This window comes from Sinohyriopsis cumingii, chromosome 4 (genome assembly GCF_028554795.1).
Source record: "Sinohyriopsis cumingii isolate HCF-2022 chromosome 4, ASM2855479v2, whole genome shotgun sequence".
In the NCBI taxonomy this organism is placed as follows: domain Eukaryota; kingdom Metazoa; phylum Mollusca; class Bivalvia; order Unionida; family Unionidae; genus Sinohyriopsis; species Sinohyriopsis cumingii.
Window position 1 is genome coordinate 65,205,508 of NC_142964.1, and position 22,971 is coordinate 65,228,478.

Genomic DNA, 22,971 nt, shown 5'->3' on the forward strand with positions numbered 1-22,971 from the left:
ATTTCTTGGCCCAGTTTTGTACCTGGCCAGCATTGTGAAAGTCCATAGCGAACGTTAATTTTCGTTTACAATAATTAGGATTGAATAGTCTTTGATTAAGCAAAAATATATTATATTTTAAAACAACAATTTCTATTTAATTTCAATTGAGTAAATACATGATTTGTGTGTTTTTGATTTTAAATTGATCCAACAGCTTTTTCCTGACTGACATAGTCTTACTTCAACTTACCCAGATTTTGTCAATGTGCATTGTTTGTTTTAATTGTTAAATTAACTAACCTTCAACATTCAGAGGACCGTGAAGCGCCCCAATATTTGGGACGCTACGCTTTTATTTTACTTCGTTGTCGACCAGGCCCTTTCTAGGGTTTTACTGCACAGCGATGCAAGCCAATACGGGCAGGGTGACCAAGACCAGCACGTAAAGAATATAACAGCATCACAATGGTATGCGTCTGAGCTGCTTCATTTGAATCTGGATCGTTTTCGCTGGATAATGATGGGATTTCATGCCAAGGGATCAATTTATTGACTATGTTAGGCTCCTCGTACACTTATCAATGGGAACAATGGATTATGTCTGAGGTGGCCCAATTGTGTGGGGGTGGGGTGGGACGGAAGTGGCATTGCTATGACAGTAACATTAGCGAGAACACCTTGTGCGGGGCAAAAACACTCGCGAAATTAACTCCTGGGATAACGCGTATATGCAAAACAGGGTATTACAAACTATTCCATGGCTGTTTGAATACAGCGTTTCCTGAAAATTATATAGTCTTTGCCATGATTTTCTGGTATTTCGCACATGCTTTATTACGGAAAAGAACCAAGAAGGATTGGTAAATTTACTTAAAGTTCGTCTTTTATTATATTCTTGGGCATGGGACCTATTCACCAGAAAAATATTTAAGATTTGATATCTGATTTTTAATGCAGCAACGGTGACAAAACATATTTCTTCCAACTCAGACACTTACTGTTCACAGGCAAAAGACACCCACGAGACACAATGCACCAAATCTATATGTCATCACCAGACACGAAACAGAACACGTGTGCCCAACAAGCTTTAATGGATATTAGATATTACCTATTTCATATCATGGTTTGAAAAAGTATCAGCTGAGAGGAGAGTGCCGGTTTATAATAATTTTATCCTTAGAGTACTTCAGTAGAGAATACCACTTTAAAAACCACAAGATCAAACAAAACGAAGAATATTTTTTTTCCTTTTACAAAATGTAATTGGGTTTTAAACATGTTGTATTTGTTAAGTACACAAAAGGATTCGGGCTACAAGTTATCACAACAATATAAATGTTTTTTTTTTCAGAAAAAAATGGTACAAAACAAGATAAGCGACAAAAGAAAGAAAAAGAACCACATAACAAATATGATGCTCTGATAATTAAAATATATTGGTTCGATAAAGAAAAAAGATATCCAAGGCAATTAAAGAATGGTGCTACCAAACTCATGAATATTTTTCCTTGAAATTTCTACTCAAAGAGTAATTTCATTCAACTCATACCTTATTTATGTCAATAATAAAAACAAACGAATTCTGTAAATTCTTATATATTCTTTATTTTGTAGAAGCTTTGAACATAAACTTTATTATTTAATAGAAATAATTAAAATTATCGATGTATCAACTGATTTTCATAAGTATATCTAAAACATTTCAAACAATAGATAGAAAATTACTATTGTACAACTAAATTAATAAATGTGAGCAATTCAGTTTCAAAACATTCCAGTTTATTTTGGATAATTCCATCTCAAAAAGTGTAGCATCATTTTAGAAACTATTTAAATATAGGTATGACTGGAGGATTTTTCATGGTGCATATTATATATGTATCTTTAATACATTAGCAATATAAAAAAAAATACACTGCATGCTTCTAACATAGCGACAATTATTCCAGTAACTGAAAAGGTATGAAGGAAATTAGTGTTGTTTCTATACCACTGGCTTAAATCATTCAAAAACTGCTTTACAGCTGCACAGTCCTAAAAAAAGGTGAATTAACGTTTCAGGTGAATCCATACAAAAAGAACATCTTGACACTAAAAATCCCTACACTATATAAAAATTGTACACAGACGGTATCTTACCTGTAACGATACAAGCCTCTTTGAGATTACGACGAACGGACTAATTCGTCAAACAAATCTCCTCGCTTTTTTATACACAATTTCTTAGGACCCAGCCAAATATGGTCATACGTCTATTTCTCGAGTTACCCAGAATCTCAAAGTGAGGCTTCATCGTTTCTTGCAGACTACCATCTGGATCTATGTACGTCATTAGACAATTTTGCCACATCAGCTTATTATCCACTCAGAAGGAAGTTTTGGAATTCGTGAGTTCAGCGACCTACACGACTTACCGAGTGTAGTTTTTTTCTGACTTTATGATACAAGGTAACTGTATAGTGCAAGAGACTTTTGCCTTTTTGCTTATAAGGGCGCAATCTTTATTAAATAGTATATAATTGTAATACCGAAATTAAATCTCAATATATTTTAATAGAAAATTACTTTCAATATAATTTAATGAAAACTTGCTTTTAATACAATTTATAAACAATTTCAATCTTATTACTCTGACTACAAAATTATGTCCTAATAGAACTCTACGAATAATAATGAATTCACAGTAGTTCATTTTAGGGGGCAATCATAACATTAAAACTAAAGCTAGTATATAGAGTTTATTATACAAGTGATCCCTTTTAATGATGACATGAGGAAAAAAACATATAGTCACAAGAATTAAAAGGTACAGGTTTCCAGAGAACATGGATACGTAGAATTGTAGCTAAACATAAGCCATGTCAGTAGCAAAAGAATCATCTTGCAGTATTATCTATAAGTTACGAGAAATAACCTAATAATTCTAGCGGTTGAACAATTACTCTAGGATTTCCACCTTCTTTATAAGCTGCAACAGCTGGACCATTTCTGTTGATATGAACATAAGAGATAAAAAGCTAGAATTTTTTTCTTAAAGTGCTCCTTTTATAACGGTGGTAAACAAAGCCACTGCTCTCACATACCTTTAGAGCTATGTATTGCTTTATTACGTAATTGGTCTATTTTTGTTTTCGATCTTTATAAAGAACGAATGTTAACAAAGACAGTGCAAGATCTCTTGGCTGATGTTAAAGTGTCTACATTTTCTGCCATCTTATGACACATCCCTAGTTATCAAAGGGAAAAAAGTAGCTTCTGGAAAGGAGTTTGATCTTCGACCAAGACAGAGATAAAATGATTCCACCTTTTCAATAATTCATGGAGATTTTTAGCATTCCGTTGGATTATTCTTAGTTATGTTGTCATTTGTTACGTAATGCTATCAAATACTAAATGCTAACACGAAACATTTATGTTGCCGTTTTAAATATAAATATATTTAAATTTGACATTGAAAGAACATTTTCCACACAACCACATCTTTTACATAAGACCAAGTAACGCATACGTAAATGACATTATGCTTTAACAATAAAAGGATAAATTTAAACGTTTTCTTACTTTTAATACGTAATCTCTTATAATCCTTTGTCTAAGTATTTAAGTCTTTAGAAATATTATTTTCGTTACTTTTTCGACGATGTTATTTCTGTATGTAAACAGACTGAAAAAACAATACATGACAAAAATCATCCAGGCAATTGTCCCCAAAATTTAAAAAAAATTCAACGTCTCAAAATTACTGTTATGTTCAAACAATCCTGACATTCTGCATTCCGTTGCCAAGGTCCAATAATTTTGTAAAAATTATTAAATTTCAATATTTAAACTTTGTTCCCTAACCCGTGCACATGCCGCTTCAGCTGTCTAAGCTTACCGATAGAAAGTAATTATTTTCGTTCTGTTTTTACTTATGAAATTGGATAAGTATCTTTCATATTCGATAGCCATTACCACTCTTAAACAGTCTGAACAGGAATAAACATAGTTTGAGCAGTATAAACACAAACATTGACATTTTCCCTGATTGGCAACTGGTTTAACATATAGAAAGAAATGCTTATTAGCTTCATACATACTGGATAACTAGTACCTCTTCTATCACTGTGAGTGTATTACGTTTATACAGGCCCTGAAGCGGGTAATTTTACCAGCAAACCGAAAACCGAAGCTAGAATGAACTCTAACGAAAATGAGATGCAGAATGCAAAATTCTGCAAGACGAATGCTATACGAAAAAGGATGAAAGGATTTGATAGTCTATTTACAAGCATTTTGGGCTGCCGCTAAATATTTATGAGGATCTGGAAGAAGATGTTTTATTTATTCCGTGGAATGTTTTTATTACTTTCAAGCTGTGAAATTGTTCTAAGAACAATCAACGACGTGACGATATCATTTCAAGTAACTGGATCTATACACATTCTATCTGAACGACATAAGATATAAAGTTTTTCTGAAAATAATTCCTAAAAGATATTTTTACATTATTGCAGTTGCTATTATGTTTTCATTGATCCTAAACATATTGTAGCCTTTGCATTGTATTTATTTTCTATGTTATGAAAGCAACTGAATAGCCCCCACTCCAAAAAAATAAAAACACAACCGCATTATCTCTTTCCATCTAATGCTATCACAACCAGAAATCCTGACGTTGACCAATTAATTTCATATGGAGGATAATAAAAAGGAAATGACAAATCAGAATGCATTTCAGAGAATGTAAAAAAAGGATGAGATAATATATGAGTGGAGCGTGAGTGGAGTGTAAATGGAATGCAGATGCAATGGTCAATAAACGGAAATGAAATGCAAAATGAAGCTTAAATGAGATGCGGATTGTGTAAAATTACCAGTTTTCAAGGTCTGTAGCTTTTGATTAATATTTCATTTACATGTATGAAATCTCAGGCTACTCTTCTGAGGTATATTCAGCCCACGAGGATGAAAGAATTGCTGTAAAACTCGTGACCTTGATCCCAAGGTCATTGAGTGAGCATTTCACAGAACGATGTTCACGTCATAATAATCCATCTACTGCATGAAGAAAATCCATCAAAAAGTTTATGAACTATGAGTAAATCTAACGATTTCATCAAGACCTTAATGCAAAATATTTCTCCGGCTATTCTTGACGCTTAGAAGAGACAAGAGGGCGTTGTGCTGTATGGACTGTATCAACTTTATTATGATTATTCCAAGTATGAAGAAAGGTTCATCAGTTTAAGAAAGGCAAAGAAAGATGTTAGCCAAAATCGCAACATAAGCTTTTTATGAATGTGACCTTGACTCCAAGTGACAGAGGCGCGGAGATATGTTGTATAATGAATTTTCGTGGATTCACAATGACTCATGCCAAGTATGATTAAAGATTTAGTAAAGGACTACCAAATATAAGCAAATAATAAACTTTAACCAACTATTGAAAACGAAGACGATATCCGCACAATAAGTGTTTTTGTCTTGCCTCCCGCTAACTATCAAAATCAGACAGAAATAACAAAATAACAGATTTCTCTACATATCCCTCCAGATAATCAACTGATTGCCTTAACCTTTTGATCCAGAGACCGACTTTATCTTAAATAAACACATGATGTTCGCTGCATTTCAAGAGGTTTTAAAAATGTTCGAATATTTGTGAAAGAAATTTTCTTTGTCACAAGATGTAATACATGTAACTCTTTGTTTAACCCTATATGTTTGTCTCTGTCAATACTTTACACAGTCAATACAACGTTTTCAATTGTTCCCTAACTACGACAGAAATAAGTCAACAGGAATTATTCATGTGGAAAAGTTGATCTTAATGGAACGAACTGGTGTTCAGTAACAGTGTCGAAATGCCCAAATTTGACTTGAAGACACCGTACTTTTTGCCATTATCAATAGCTTGATGAACATGATAAATGTCTTCAAACATACTGTACATTTCCTGGTAATAAATAAGCACATGAAAAAAGTATATAGTGTTTCTGGGCAGATTCTAGTGCTGTTGATCTTCATGGAGCTTATATACGTCTCCAAATCTTCATGTCGTCGAAACTTTTTTGAACATGGCATAATTATAATGATACATACATATCATCATATTTCATGTATTATATATATTTATCATAACAAACACAAATTTAACATAATACACGTGCACACCCATGCATCATATGGACACAAGCACGAATATAATTGTATGCGTGAACACATATATGTTTGTATTTTCAAACTGCATTTGTAAATCAGATCAAGACCGCTCCGGTGGCCTATTGGTTAGAGCGTCCGCCTCGGATGCGAGAGGTCGCAGGTTCGAACCCCGTCCGAATAATACCAAATACTTCTAAAAATGGTACTAACAGCTGCCTCACTAGGCGCACAGCACTATGAGGATAGTGTTAGGAATTGTCGGTCTGGTGTCAGGATAATGTGGCTGTGTGGGACATCATGCCACATATCTGCGGCATGATGCCCCAGTGCTAGACATCCCTATAAACTGCCACACTGCAGAGATCGCAGCGATATGACTGAAATTTTTTAAAAGCTACATTAAAAATCCAAATCACACACACACTAATAAATCACATAATCTTTTAACCGTATATATTGCAGTGATATGCGCACGTTTTGGAAAGCTATATATACTACAATACTGAACAAATAATAACATTTTTTCTTCTGTGATACGAGACAAAAGTTTCGTCCAGAAATTGTTTTGTAAGCATTACTAATTAGTACAAGATGCAAGTATGGCAACTGTAATGGACTATTTTACACATAAAGCTACTGCTACTACTACCATTGTGGAATACGAATTTCAACATTTGTATAAGTCAAAAAAGATTAAAGGGTAGGAAAAATACATATAAACTTCGTACAGTCAAGCTATTTTCATTACCTCATTCGTATATATATATACAGTATCTATGTATATTCTTTGCCATCGCATTTATAGTTTTTGATAATAGAGTTCTCTTACCTATCTAGCATCTCATGCTAATCTTGTGAGATCTACGTCATTAATTTTCTTCATGTAACCTGTAAATTGAGTATCAGTATGAATGTAATCGAATCTGGATGTTAGTACTGAAGTGAGTGTCAATTTTAATTTCACAAGGCATGGTGTTGCGGTGGAACTTCTTTTCAATCTAGCTGAATTTATAAATACACTCTTTGTAAGCCTAATTGTGTTTTTTTAATCATCCTTATTAGTCTTATGTACCAGAGACTAGCTATTTTCAGGGTTGACCCAATGTGGAATGCAAGCTGTTTTAATATCCTTATTTCATCGAATTATTTCCATTTAAGTCTTCACGACAACCAGTTTGCTTGACGAGTCGTAGTTTTGTACAGCATAAACCTGAAAGTAGAGAAGCGAAAAACAAAGCTATCCCCGTCAGACAAAACTGGTTAGAAACATAATTTGTAAATCAATGAAAGCTATATAATTATTTTCAATTTGTTTAGTAGTAAATAAAATTAACAATAGACCAGCTTAAGTCAAGATTTATAATACAGTATAAGGGTTATACAATCGTGATAAAACCTACACTTTATGGAGATATCAAGATATACATGAACCGTTAAAACATTAAATACTAATTTCTATTTCACAGATTCCCGAGTGGAATAATTCATATAAGGACTTATTGTAAAGCGGTCAAAAGGAACGTAGATTAGAAATTAATGACGCATTTTACACATAAAAATACGACGCTACAAAATCCGCTATAGAATAACTTTAAATTCAACTTCATTGATAAGCCTTATAAAAAAAAAATAAGCTAACTTCAAAAGGTCGCGTAACAACTCAAGGTTAGATTATTTGTTAAATGTCGCCTAAGTGGTATCAATGCCTACAGTATAGTGAAATTCACTTTCTTTACTATTCGTGTAGTAGGCCTAATGGGAAGCATGCAAACTTATGTATGTTCCTGCATTTTATAAAGTTACATTCATTTTAAATATATTTGAACATTTATGTATAAAATCCGTAAAGATAAGGTGAAAATAAGTTATATAAAATGGTTTCCTGTAAAACACTTTCTCTGGTTGTACTTGAACATAAAGGATAAAGGCTCTTCACTGTGCAAACATAACAATTTATATATAGAAATAAAAACAGGGACTTAGAATTCGTCTGTTTGTCCGGGAGATTCAGAACTTATTCTTTTCTCTCAGATAAGGCATATTGTCATATCTTCAACAAAGTATCACAATGATCTCTAATTCATCAGCTTGCTTCTAATATCATCTTAAGATCCTAATGCTAAACCTTGTACATTAAGAGTCTAAGTCACATGCCATATTTTGACCACGAATTCATCCTTACTTAGAAACAGCAAACCTCAGTCTTGTAGATATTGGCAAATTCTGTATTCCCATTTCACCACGGGAGTGATAAAAACCTCGCAAAGTAATATTAATGTTTGCCAGTTCAAAGTTCCTAATCTTTTTCAACAGCAAATTCAATGAAATCCGAGGCTCTTAACACCTCATGATATCATCTCAGTCTGGTCACAGGATAAAACCTTCATATTAAACGTTGAAATTACATCTTTGAACAGCGTTGATCCCCCGACACAAACACAAAACAACAAAAGCAAATAAACAAACAAACAAAAGCGAAAGAAAAAGAAAACAACAAAAAGAAATCCATTAAAAATATTATCTTTTCGGATTCTCTTTCCACACTGACAGCTGTGCACAACCTGAAATTTGAGACCCCGTTTTAAATCCAAGATGTTACAGAATATGATTTGCTCAAACGATCTGCAACAATTATTACGTACTGTTGGCTGCCTGGGCAGTTTCGTATTAAGGATATATATACAGCGTCATCGTGAGCAAGGTGCAGAGCCTGCAGTCCACCTGGGAACTTTGTCATTGACAGTTGTTCACAATGTGTGACATGGTCTGTATTGTTTCACAGCAACAGGGAGTCAGTGGCCTGGCCCAATCGGACAAGGTTGACTGCACAATGACCATGTCATGTCTGAAAGCGGTTCAGCATGGTCCACAGATGACGTGAAATGTTGAAGCCAGAAGGGCAGACATATGGCTCAACTATGAGGGCGTGGTTTACGATATCTGTTGAAGACCACTCGGCACTCCATGCCGAAATAGCTGTCATATCCTCCGACATCAAACCTAACCAGACTGGGCGTCTAGAGTCAAACGGACTGCTGGATATGTGGTGATGTCCATGTACAATGGAAGTTTCTGACTGGCATATACCTTAGCCAACACTTTTGTTGTTGCTTCCTGGCGACGCAGATGTGGAGAAGGAATGTTGCAGAGTACTGGCAGTCATGGTAAAGGAGCAGGGCGTATTGATTCAGAAATTATACGCATTACTGATGATCTAGCCCAGGCAGCAGCGTAATACTCGGCTGTTGAATAACAAAGGGCCACTGCTGATGTCTTGAGTGTCTGAGCACTGGCGCCGCAGGTTGAGCCAGCCAGTTTGTGGAGTAGGTTGTTTCGAGTACTAAGTTTTGCTGCAGTTTTCTTCAGGTGCTTGTAGAATGTCAGTGATCTTTCCAGAGTCACACCAAGGTATGTTGGTGTCGGGTCGTGTTTTATTTGCTGCCCCTTGAGGAGGATGCTAAGCTCACGGTTCACATTTGCTCTATTAAAGTGGAAGACGCTGAAGACTGTCTTTGTTGCACTTGACTGTAGACGCCATGTCTTGAAGAAATCCGTCATATCCTCCAGATCCTAGCACAGGGTAATGAATGGGTACACAAAGCAGCCAAAGCTGCCATGCAGTCGCCCGTTTCTAAATGAAAAATTTGATATTCTGACCTCGAATATTATTCATATCCGCATGTTTCTCATATGTGACAAGATATGTGAAATGAAAATTCACAGAAAAGGTTTGGACCATCACACCGATCAATGTGGCGAGTGGCATCCCTCATGTAGGTCTAATCGCTGATCTGAGGTGATATTTTACTGATCTGGTATTGGACATACCTGATTCATGCATACCTTGTGAAGGCTTAGCTGGGCATTATTCAATGGATCACACTCTCGAACGCTAGAATAATACAAAAGGTGCGCAATACAACAATATGCTGGGAAAGGACGGCATATACAATCGCTTGAGGAGACTAACTGTAGTCAAAAGATAGCTTTCACTGTCACGTATTTCAACTTCAATCAAAGACAAGAGATTCTAAATCTAAAGTTTAATAATAATCTTTTTGTCACGCTTAGCCTTATTCTGACTCCAATAAAACTCATATTTCATAAGAATGGCAAGAATAAAGAGTAGGTAGATTTTATAGAAAAACATTTAAGTCTAATGAAATAACATAAAAGAATACAAGAAAATAAAATATAGGTTGATATGATATGATTTAATTAATGACAAAGATGACATAATAGAAACACAGGTAATATCAAACGAATACATACCTCTTAACAGTACAGATCAGCTACTAAAACAATGTACCATTTGGCGATGAAGATGTGTCAGGGGGCTCCGCCGGCGATTTTGAACCCTCCTTGGATTCTGTAGGAGGCTCTGGACTAGTCATTATTTTCATCCCGATGGCTTAAACAGATGAATGGCATTTTTTATCTTAAAAGAGAAACATTTGCAATTGGCAAAATGTGATATAACTAAGATTACTGAAAAGTTGATAAAGTCACTTATCAGTCATTCGATCAGGAAAAGCATATGAATATGCAAGGACATATTTTATCACTTTTATGATATATTTTTCTTTTTATTCCTTCATCAGCTTGAAAAAGATAGTCCATTACCTTTCTTTGCACAAAATGTATTCACTCTGACCAATGCATGACAGGATTTGTACATACATAACAAAAAAGCCACTACAAGGCCTGGTATCAACAATGATATATCTACCTTTATGTTCAAGGTTTGCTCAGACAATCAATAACATTTGGCATGGTGAGTCACAAACTCCTAATGCTGGCACATACATTTTTTTGGAAAAGAATAAATTTCAGGTTGATTGCAGTGAGAAAGCGAAATGACGATAATAACTTTCCGAATACACTAAAAGTTGGAATTTTATAAATATAAAATATAACAATTCAGTATATTAATGCAAGTGGGGAAAAACGTAAAGAACACATGGTAGGAGAGTAAAATCATATAATTTAACTGGAATTATTGGAATGGTTATGCATTTTTAAGGGAACATATTGTCGGAGTTCTATGCACATATAAAATATACAATTAACCTTTTGAGGGTAGCCTACCAAATTAATAATATGTAAAGTTTACCATTTAATGAACATATTTATTCACAGATCTAAATGTATTGGTCAGAAAGGCCCTTCAGAGCAGACTAGGATGAATATATCATGGAAGAATATATTGGATCATAGACACAAATACAGAAAAAGACAAACTCTACATCACATTGACCTTATTTAGTTGAGATGCTGTAATACTAAAAAAAGATACATGAACGTCTCATGTTTCATGGAATAAACGCAAAAAGCTACAGATGAAATGTAGGTTACTGGGAGCTTCTATTGTAAGGATGTCATGGTAACAGCGATGCATTTCGTAATCAATATCATCATTCTAGCGTGAACAGTACCCGATATATGAACATCAAACACACAAAATGTAACTGAAGCGTAAAATATAGACCGCAATGTCCTATTACTGAAAAGAAGGAACGCTGATTCTTCCCTTATATAGTAGCATATACAGATCATGAAAAACCCGTGTGGTACGAACTCGTGCAAAAAAGTAAACAATGCCAGTAAAATGTGAAATGTAAGTCACACTGACTTTGAGGAATGGATTTGGTATTACAAGATGTATGAATTCGACCAGAATGATTCAAGCATGAAGACTAAAATCACAAAATTTCAATGAAGAAATATGGGTGAACCTACTTTTAAAATGAGGATGTAGAACACATCAAAACATTTCCCCTCACGATGATTCGTCATTCCAGGTGAAAAAATATGTACACGGGAGAAAGAAACCAGGTACATCGTAATGAGCTAAAGGACCCTCCCCCATTACCATAAGTCAGTAAAATGCTAAGTGCAGGTCACAATGAGTGTCTTTTGCTGTAAGCTTGTGGAACTAAAAGATAGTCATGCATTCTAATATGAATAGAGCTTGGGAAATAAACTTAAAACACACAAACTACCGAAGCTAGTGACGCATGAAAAATAGGTCGGTGCCTTTCTTTTGTGACAAGGGTGTATTATTCGATGATGACACCAAAACTGGTGGTACTATAACAAAGCTTTTCTGCTTTGTAGAGGTGCGTTAACATAGAGTGCTGAATAATAGGGATGAAAGCAAACCCTAGATGATTCAAGCTCATTTTGAACAAGCTGGACCAAGATGCAACCCTCATCAAGTGTTATAATCATTCAATGTTTAAGTGTATGTGTACACTTTGTGTGACAAAATGAGTTAACGAAAACGAATGTACTACTGATCTACATATAAAGGCAAAGTTAGCACAGTAACATGAGAGAGAAGGCATGCAGGTAGCTCTTCTAGATGGAGGTGAGCAAAATCTGACGAAAACTTTGCAATGAATTGAATCTCTTCAAATATGAAAATCATAAAAGACCCAGGAGAATGACTTTTGTATTAATATTCTACATCCCCTCCCCACAAAAAATGATACATGGAAAAAAAATCACAGAGAAACCACCCAGTGGCGTGGATAAGATGATAACAAAGGCATTATGGTTTCTTACTTTCACGCGTTCAAAAACTGTAAATAGAAATGAAGCAGACAGGCTAAATATGGAGATAATGCGTGATATTCTCCAAATTACCCGGTATGTTATAATGTGGGATATAGTTCTTATCAGGTCCGTCTGTCTCCATATGTATTTTAGTTTCTTGAGCATAGGCCAAACGATTCAAGGTATTCAACCAAACTTGGCATACACATTAAAAAAGTAGCGTGGCGGGGTCTTTTGATACTTAGAATTTTCTACCTAGTATTTTTATGATCCCTTGGAAATAAGGTATAGCCTAATTTTTATATTAATGACAGTACTAGGGACCATTGTACTAACGTGAGTATTATAAACGTTAAAAGTGAAACTGTTAAAGTTATATCGACCAAATGTGGTACACATGTCAACAAGAAGAACTATGTTAAGCAAGTAGGAAGAGGTGCCTTTTAACACTTAGAAATGTTCAGACTCCAATAATTTCATGATACATTGGAACCAAAGTGTATAATTCTTAGTATATAACTATGAATATTGGAAAATAATGTACTAAAATGGCTAGTACACAAATTAATATTGAAATACAGAAGACAATGCAGTACATGAAGATGGACACTTTAGATGTGCAGGAGACCAAGGAAATATTTTATTTCTGTATGATTGTTCTTCATTTTTGGCTTGAAGCAGTAAATGACATGCTGGAAATGTGGTAGCAAGATTACAGATCTCGTTATATATTCAAATTATGAGAATAAAGATAATTATTATTTTACTATTACTGAAAATATTTACACAAAGCAAATATGATGTGGAACCTTTCTTTCCCCTCCATATAAACAAATGAAATACACTTCACTCTCTAAAGGAAGTAAGATGCAAGTGAAGTGTATCGCCTAGCTATTAATAATGCAATACTGTCTCAAGATGATAGTGACACATAGAAATGTTACACCTGTATGAATACATTTCGAAATAAGTAAGGCATGAATGTGTGTATGTGTGATTAGGATTTTCAACGTAGCTTTTAACAATTTGTCAGTCAGATAGCTACGATGTCTGCAGTCTGGCAGGTTATAGTGATATCTAGCACTGGGGCATCATGCCGCAGACACAATGCATGATGTCCCATCCAGTCACATTATCCTAACACCAGGCCAACCATTCCTAACACTAACCTCTTAATGCTGAGCGCCAAGCGAGGAAGTTGTTAGCACCATTTTTGTAAATCTTTGGTATGACTCGGCCGGGGATCAAGCCCCATGACCTCCCGCTTCCGAGGCGGACGCTCTAACCACTAGGCAACTGGAGCGGTCAAGGCATGAATGGAATAGTCTATAGAATATTACAAATATCTATCAACACTGCAGAAACAGAAAGAATAGAAGAAGGCTTGTTACTGCTAATTACAAAGATGGTCACAAGAAATAATAACTTCCCAGAACCATTCTTTTGCAATACATATCATGTTACTAAGAAAATGTAGTTATATTTAATTATATAATTGATTTTGCAGAAACGAATTTGTGCTTCCTATCATCTTCTGCTGCGACTATCTTTACTTTTCTTTCAGATTTCTTACTTATTTCAGAAACGCTTAATTACGCGTATTTGGACGCCGATTTTTTAGCTGGGACACAGAAAATCACTATGGTGGGAGTCCTCCGTATGCATGTAATAGGTGTGCGGCACAATTCAAAGACTTGCCAGTCCTGCTTCAGCCACCTGCTTTGTGGGAAAATGTCTTGATCAGTTAGCTGTGCTGATATTTACAATGCCAGAATTCAGTGACTGAAAGACCCTTATATACATACATGTTGCCATTTTATAAGAGTACATAAAAAAGAACATAATGCAAAAGCTGGGCGGCAAGTTCAAAGGCTTTGACAGGCGGCCGGGTAGTAAATGTAGATATTTACAGTGATTGATTTCCGAGGCAGAAAGACCCAGAGATGTACATGTGGTCATTTATAAAAGCACATCAAATAAACAACTTTAGCTTTCGTTATCGTGTTCCTTTCTGAATGTACCGGAATAAGCAGTGCACGTGACCTCCAAATCAAGACATGTTGACAATTATACAAAATGCCATTCGTAAGTGGGTGTCACGTCGCCTAAAAATGTAAAACTTAGCCTTCTTCTGTTAAGAAAGCAAAAACGACTTCACCCTGTGATTATTTAAAAGGTACATTGACTGACCATACCATATTTTTTTTAATGCCCCTCGCTTTAGCCCGGTTATTTCTAGCGTTGTAGCGAAATGTATCAAGGCATCAGTAGCTAGGCTTAGTTTTTATATCAATTACGTTGACAAACAAACTCTTGCCCATTCACAAGCATTATGTTTTGTTAGCTGATTGACCATTAACCCTTTTCCGAGTAAGGTAGCAACTATCGATTTCCTGCATGCTATACTTTGATGATAAAACATACAAACTTGTGTTTTAAGATCAGAATCGGTGATCTGGATATATATTAACTGCCTCGTATACACTATTGCGTCATAAAATTAGTTTGAAACTGTAAGTGAACCAGTAGGTCTAACGGGAAATAATGGGATGTACCAGTTTATTTGATTGTCTGTTTTCTTAAATAATCATGCAAATATATTCAGAAAAAATATACAGATCATTGAAACCAAAGCCTAGATATTATTTTATTAAAGATTTAACTTTAAAATGCAAATTATATAAGTCAGAAAAATATGGGACAATGCAATGTTGATTAATAAACAAACACACACACACACACACACACATCGGTATCAGGGGCCCAGAGTGGCCGAGTGGTCTAAAGCGCTCTCCGTTACGGATCACTGCCATCTCACCTCTGTCTGCGTGGGCTCGAGTCTCAGATTCGGCCAATGTTGGTATGTGAGAAAACCTGCCTGTAGCTTCTCGTGGGTCAGTGATTCTTTGCGGGGGTTTTCCCGGGTTAATCCTCCACATTAATACTGGCCGCCATGTATAGCCTATCGTGTGCTGAAAAATGGCGTCAAACCCTACAACAACAACACATCGGTATCAGATATCACCCATTAACAGAGTACGTATAAGAGATCTAGACATGAAATATATAATGACAATGTTGTTCGCATCTCCAGTTAGACGATGACCATGACATCACTAACTGGTTTTGTTTCTGTGAGTACTTGAGTTACTGATTTGGCCAATTTGGTATCTTAACTGTTTGTCGGTACACGTGACAGGTGATGCCACTTGGGTTTGTTTGATCAGTAAAGGTGCTACAGATCTGAGATTTGCACTGCCACTGTAATCCCCCTAAATTCAAACCTTGTAGCTCAACTATAGATGAGGTTTCCCCAAGTAGAGATCCCGTGTGAGATCTTCCAAAAAATCAAGGTAAATTTTGAAGTGTTTCAAGGATGATTTAAAATAATCTCCGAAGTGTTACTTTAGATCACCATGAGATCGCTTTCCCTCCTTCATCTTGCCTTTGAAGAGCTTTTTGGTAGTCGCACTTCTGACACCCCAATAGCATGACCTGCCTATATGAATGATTGGAATGCCTGTCAGTGTGAGTACTTCAATGTCTGGGATCATGTCCTGCCATATAATTCTCACCAGTTTTCTCAGACAACTCATGCAAAAATGGTTCGGAATCTTGGCATGGCGTCTGTAAACCATCTAGAATTCGCAAACTTAAGTAGGGTCGGCAACACAATGTCTTTGCATATGTTGAGGTTTGTGTGAAGGCTAAACCCTTTGCGCTCACAGACACAGACACACACACACACACACACAGACATGTACATGTTGTCTACCAAAGATCAGAGTTGTGACGTGTGTGGGGGGGGGACCTGAGGAATATGGCATTTGCAGATCATTTATGTTAACACTTGCAACAAATGATTTATTGGATGACTGGCTGCACATTTTAAATTATGTAAGGTAGCATTGTTACTGCTGATTAAAAAGATGTTTGGAACAACGAACAACGACATGTATCATTTTAAGCCAAATTTTATGTTGTACAGGTTTAATAATAATAAAATTCTGAGATCACGTAGGGCGCACATAGATAATGAAAGTTGTTTATTGTTACTGATTTTGAAAGGGACTTTCAACCTTGTTTTGAACATGTGACTCTGCATAAGAGATGGACATGGGGTAAATAAAGAAAATGGACCATATGTCAGTACAATGTGAAAACTGTATCATGCTGTATATTTTATGTCACTGTGGCTCTAAAAGAGGTGTATACAATCATTGATTTTAAAGACTCACAATGAAGATTAAAAGATCAACCAAAATGCATGCTGAATTCAAGTTTCCTCTCAATTCTTACTCGTTCATAAAGTGATAATATCGAACAATGTATGTGGTTTGAGGGAAACACATATAATTGAAATATGTCTGTAAGGTATACATTTTAAGGTACATTAACGCAAGCTTGTTGTACGTTATAGTTCTAGTATAGATGGATACAATACTATAGTTCTAGTAGAGATGGATACAATATTAAGGATTCATAATTCAATTCTACACAACTCTTATGTGGTTCCACAATTTTGTAATCCAAATCTCTGTCAGAAGTTTCAGTTTTGTTTAGTCTTTCACATCAGCTTTCGTATGTTACTCCGTCTTGTTCAGTACGATCATCATCTCCAAAGTCATTCTAATTGATGTCACAATCTAAAAGTGATATGAGGGAAAAGGAAATATGTTATCCACTGTTTCATTTATACCTCTTAGTAAACCTTTACAGCTTACACACTAACAAATTGCGCTATGTCAAGGTCGCATCATGTGGCTGGTAACATGTGACTAAACAAAATGCCAAGACTACAGATTGGCTCAGACCTCAGTCGGAGTCAGACAGGAGTGCCTCCTTTCACCCATTCACGTCAACATCTACCTAGAAAGGATTACGTCAGATGGCACAGAAGACCATGAGGGCAGTGGCAGTGTTAGAGGCAGAACAATAAACAGCCTGCACTTTGCTGATGATATCGATGGTTAAACAGAAGATGAAGAAGAACTGGAGACTTTAGTGAACTGTCACAACCAAGAATCATTAAGGCATGGGATGGAGACAGCATAGAAAACACCAAGATAATGAAAAGTAGCCCGAGTGGCATCCAAAAAAACAAATAAGAGAGCATGGGCAGAAGCTGGACAAAGTGGCAAGCTTCAAGCACCTAGGTGTTTACGCCTCTGAAAAACAAGTTCCAAACCGAGCGTTGTTTCCAGGATTGCACAGACAACAGCTGCACTGGATAGGCTAAAGTCTATTGGGAAGGACAGCAACATCACGCAAAGTCATAGTTAGTGCCCCTACGAACAACCAGTTTAGGGGAGAAATGAAAAACTGAATTGACTTGCACGTTTGTGCATACCTTCAGACCATCGCTCATACCATTCAAGACATCTGATTCAAACTTTGCAAACTAAATGGCGAGGGGTACATCTTCATTCTTTACTACACTAAATATTTATTATTACACATTTGAGACAAGATGTGGCATAAACACCTATATAATTGAGAGTAATGAATGTAATAGAGCACTGGTACGAACAGTATAAAATCTGAGATTGAATGGAAATACAGTACATTGAGCGCGAGTCTTTATATATGCAAGGTGCCAGGAGAATCTCAAATCTATCTGATTTATGTTTACTTTGAATGAAGCGGTAGATGTCTTGTTGGGGATGTGGTAGCACGTTGCAGATTGGAAAAATGTTACAAAGTCTACATTATACATTACATAAACTGACTCTGAATCTGATAACAAAGTGAAAGGGATGTCACTGTTGTCATTTTGCACAAAACGTATATCCTGTGAAAACCCAAGACATATAGCAGAGGAAACAAAGTATGTTTGCTAAGGGATAGAAATGTAAGTGAAAGATATCACTGTGTCACTGACAATAATATGCTGTCTCACGAAAATCGTGAAACTAATATACCGTTATAAATCCAGTTTGAATTGGGTAAGGTATGATTGTCATTGCTGATTGTAAAGATGTTTGGAACAACGAAAGGTATCATCTCAAACCACTTCTTCTATAGTAAGACACACATCAGATGCGAAGATGCGACATGTTGTTTCTTGTTACTAATCGTGCAAGAGATATTCAACCTTGTTGGTAAATATGTTGCTCTATACGATAGCAATGGCAACGGGTAAATAAGAAAATTGATCCGATGCCAGTAAAATGGGGTGCATATAACATTGACCCAGTTCGATAGCTTTTGCGAAACACAGACAATTAAACTATGTTAGTGTGTCTGTGTGTGATTTGGATTTTTAACGTAGCTTTAACATATTTTCAGTCATATCGCTACGAAGTCTGCAGTTTGGCAGTTTATAGTGATGTCTAGCACTGAGGCATCATGCTGCAGACATGTAGCACGATATCCCACCCAGTCACATTATCCTGACCCCAGGCCTACCAGTCCTAACACTAACCTCTTAATGCTGAGCGCCAAGCGAGGCAGATGTTAGTACCATTTTTGTAAGTCTTTGGTATGACTCGGCCGGGGATCGAACCCACGACCTCCCGCATCCGAGGCGGACGCTCTAACCACTAGGCCACCGGAGCGGTACAGATTATGTTAGTAAAGTATAGACTGTAAGTCACAGTGACCCTAGCTAGTTGGAAGGAGGATTACTACGGTAGTAGAGATGCACAGAATAATAAATATTCGTAATACATTTATTCACACTGCATAGTAAGAGATACTGAATCACACAATTTGGATAAATTCACTAGTACATGAATTATAACTGAGATAGACATTTTTCGCCTATGAGGCTTTAATAATTATGAAGACGCATCATGTTGATAGTGGGGCAGAACTCATGAAGACGTTTCAGTGCACCAAGATTACTTAGTATACTGTTATGTATATTTAACTTGTATTGTTCGTTGGTTTTTCTCCATGATTATAAATTATGCATATTTGTATTTTGCAACTGACCTTAGTCCAAAATCAAGTTAATGGTCTACCTGACTAGTGACATTTATTTTGTAAACAACATAATACATAGGTAATATTTGTCTATTATCGTAGATTAGATATCCAGACAAATAGTTTTAGAGGTAAACATCCTTATTTGAATCTGAATCTTGTGTAGTTTTTAAATTCGGTGAGGAGCTCATAATAAGAGTTATGGAAGATAAAAGGGTTTGCATAATATTTTATTTTTCATCGTGTAACGTAAAGAGTACGTTTGGCTGCTTACATAGCCAGGGAGGTGTTTTGGAGATGGACGTTTTCTGAATTTTAGAAAGATCAATATTTGTACTATCAAGGCTGAATGATATTCTATTGCCAAACGAAGGTATGGCATTTGGTTTATTTTCGTAGAAGGTTTTGTATTTGGGTTGAAAAACAGCCGAAAAAGCAGGGTTCAGAGGGTTTGATTTTAATTTGAGAGCATACTGTGCGGAAAGCATTTCTTTACGATATGGTAACGATGGTTCGTTTGCTTCAGCAAAAAGGATTTCATACAGGAATATCTTAAATGCTCCCAAAGCGAGTCTTGTTCCTTGATGATGAACTGGATCAAGCATTTTCAAATATGACTTTCTGGCTGAACCATACACAACACAACCATAGTCCAGTTTGAAGCGAATATGACTTTTCTATCAGCACCCAAGTCAGTGTGCACTAGTACTTCAAGTAGATCTAGAGATTTTAAGCATTTAGCTTTTAAGTTCTTTAGGTGTGGAATAAAAGTCAGTTTTCTGTCGAAGATAATACCTAAAAATGTTGTTTCCTCAACAACTAGAATAGGTGTTCCGTCCAGCGTGAGTTTAGGTTCATCGTGAGGTCTTCGTAACTGACAGAAATGCATACATACCATGTTTTATTTCGAAAATTTGAATCCGTTAGTACCGGCCCAATCTTGAATCTTGTTTATATTTTGCTGTAGTTGTCTTTCAATTGTAGGCATATGCTTTGATCGATAACATATTATAAAATAATCGACATATAACGAGCAATCCACACCAGGAGCTAAACAATTTGTGATGCTATTGATTCTGATGTTGAAAAGCGTCACAGATAAAATACTGCCCTGGGGCACACCCATCTCTTGCTCGTGCAGATCTGAGAGGGTAGAGCCAACTCGTATCTTGAATTCTCTGTCTGAGAGAAAGTTTGATATGAAAGAGGGCAGACGGCGTTTTAGACCCAGATCGATGCAGGTCATTGAGTATCCCGTACTTCCATGTCGTGTCATAGGCCTTTTCTAAATAAAAGACAACCACTACTAAGTGTTCCTTCTTGATAAATGCATCGCGAATAAATGTTTCCAATCTAACCAGATGGTCTTTGGTACTCCTGCCAAATCAGAAGCCACTTTGGAAAGGAGATATTAAATTGCTAGTTTACAGGTACCATACAAGCCGAGAATTGATCATTCGTTCCATCGTTTTGCACACACAACTTGTGAGTGCAATAGGTCGGTAGTTGGCAGGATCTGCGCTATTTTTATCTAGTTTGGGAACTGGTATAACTGTTGCTTCTTTCCAAATCTTAGGTACATTACCAGTAATACAGAAATCATTGGAGATTTTCAAAAGAGATGTTAATGATGATTCTGGGAGGTGTTTCAAAAACTGGTAATGTATTTTGTCAGGCCCTGCGGATGTATCATGGGCCTTGTCTAAAGACTCCATAAGATCCAATAGTGAGAACAGTTGGTTATAACTTTCCGAGTTGTTGGATGTGAATTTTAAACGTGACTTTTCTTTTTGAGTTTTTAATCTTCGGGTGGCTTCTGAATAACTAGATGATGAGGAATTTTTAGAGAAACTGTCAGCAAGAATATTTGCTATGTCTCGTTTTGAACTAAACGTGTTATTGTTAAGTTGCAGATGTCGGAGAAAACTGTGTTTTTTCTTTCCGTTTATTTTACGAATAGTGTCCCAAACTTTCTTAATAGAGGAACGAGAGTTTAAAGAAGAAATATACTTCTTCCATGATGCTCGTTTACTTTCTTTTATTGTGCGGAGAATACTACATGAACTTAAGTTTTCGGTTGTCAGACGATTGTTAAATTATTTTCCAAGCTTCTCGGAGTTGTCTAATCGCTTCCTTACATTCCTTACTGCACCAAGGTTTTAGGGTTCTTTTACAGTTCGGTGAGGACTTAGGAATGGATTCCTTTGCAATCTCGGTTAATAGAAGTAAAATGCTGAATATGGTCATTAGCATTGAAAACTATATCCTCATTCAGCCTAGTTTTACATAGTGTTTCAAACTTAGCCCAGTCGGCCTTCTTTAAATTCCATTGTGGAATTGCGTCATCAATTGTAGAGTTAATATTTTCAAGGGAAATTGGAAAGGAATCACTGCTGTGAAGTCCCAAAGTGATCTGACAAGTTGTTTATTATTACTGGTCTTGAATGAGACCTTAGACGTCATTAAACATGCTACTCTAGATGTTAGAAATGGCAATGGGATAATAAAAAAGTAGTTCCTATACTAGTAGAATCTGCAGTTTATATCACATTGCATATTTTGTATGGCTGTGGCACTAAGAAAGATGTATATGATCATAGCTTTAAAATGTTTAATTATGATGATTAAAAAGATCATCTAAAATGCATGCTAAATTCTGGAATTCATTCAAGTGTTAGTCACTCCAAATGCACTGGTCATAATGTGGTGTATATAACATCGACAATTTCAATGGTTTTGGGGAACCATGGATAACTGAACTATGTCCATAAAGAAAAACTGTCAAAGTCACAGTGCCCCAAGCTTGTTGTAAAATACAGTTGTAGCAGAGATGCATCCAATGATGATGGAAGTACACAGCACATGATAAGAAACACTGAATCACAAAAACTGGGAAATTCACTAGTACATGAAATATAGCTCACAAAGACGTCTTTTTCCTCTGAGTATGTGTGAAGCGCCGTTATACACACACACACACACACACACACACACACACACATACATACATACATACATACATATATATATATATATATATATATATATATATATATATATATATATATATATATATATATATATATATATATATATATATATATATATATATATATATATATTGCATGCCAGATTTACAGCACGTATGAAAAAAATGCATTTAGTTTTGCCACTAACCTAGTTCTGCAAAATTTCTGTCACAAAGGGCAAAATCAATATGGATTAGATCCAGAATACAAACACGAAATATATTGAAAAATTATTTATGATGAACACTCACTTTAACGAGTCTACGTATCTAACTTATATTGTATGATCGCGAAATAGAATTTTGCAGTGCGCATTATCATGCGCTGT

The 22,971-nt window shown here is 35.8% G+C and overlaps 1 protein-coding gene across 1 annotated transcript in view; it reads right to left on the reverse strand.

Moving 5' to 3' along the window:
* Positions 1-1,552: 1,552 nt before the first annotated feature.
* The window catches only part of LOC149801352 (uncharacterized), an 86,559-nt gene continuing 65,140 nt past the window's right edge, over positions 1,553-22,971 (reverse strand). The window contains exons 23-24 of the mRNA XM_089956790.1: positions 10,402-10,540; positions 1,553-7,339 (exon numbers count right to left, since the gene is read on the reverse strand). Of these exons, the coding sequence (XP_089812916.1) occupies positions 10,425-10,540 (116 nt within the window). The 3' untranslated portion in view covers positions 1,553-7,339; positions 10,402-10,424. The remainder of the gene's footprint in view (positions 7,340-10,401; positions 10,541-22,971) is intronic.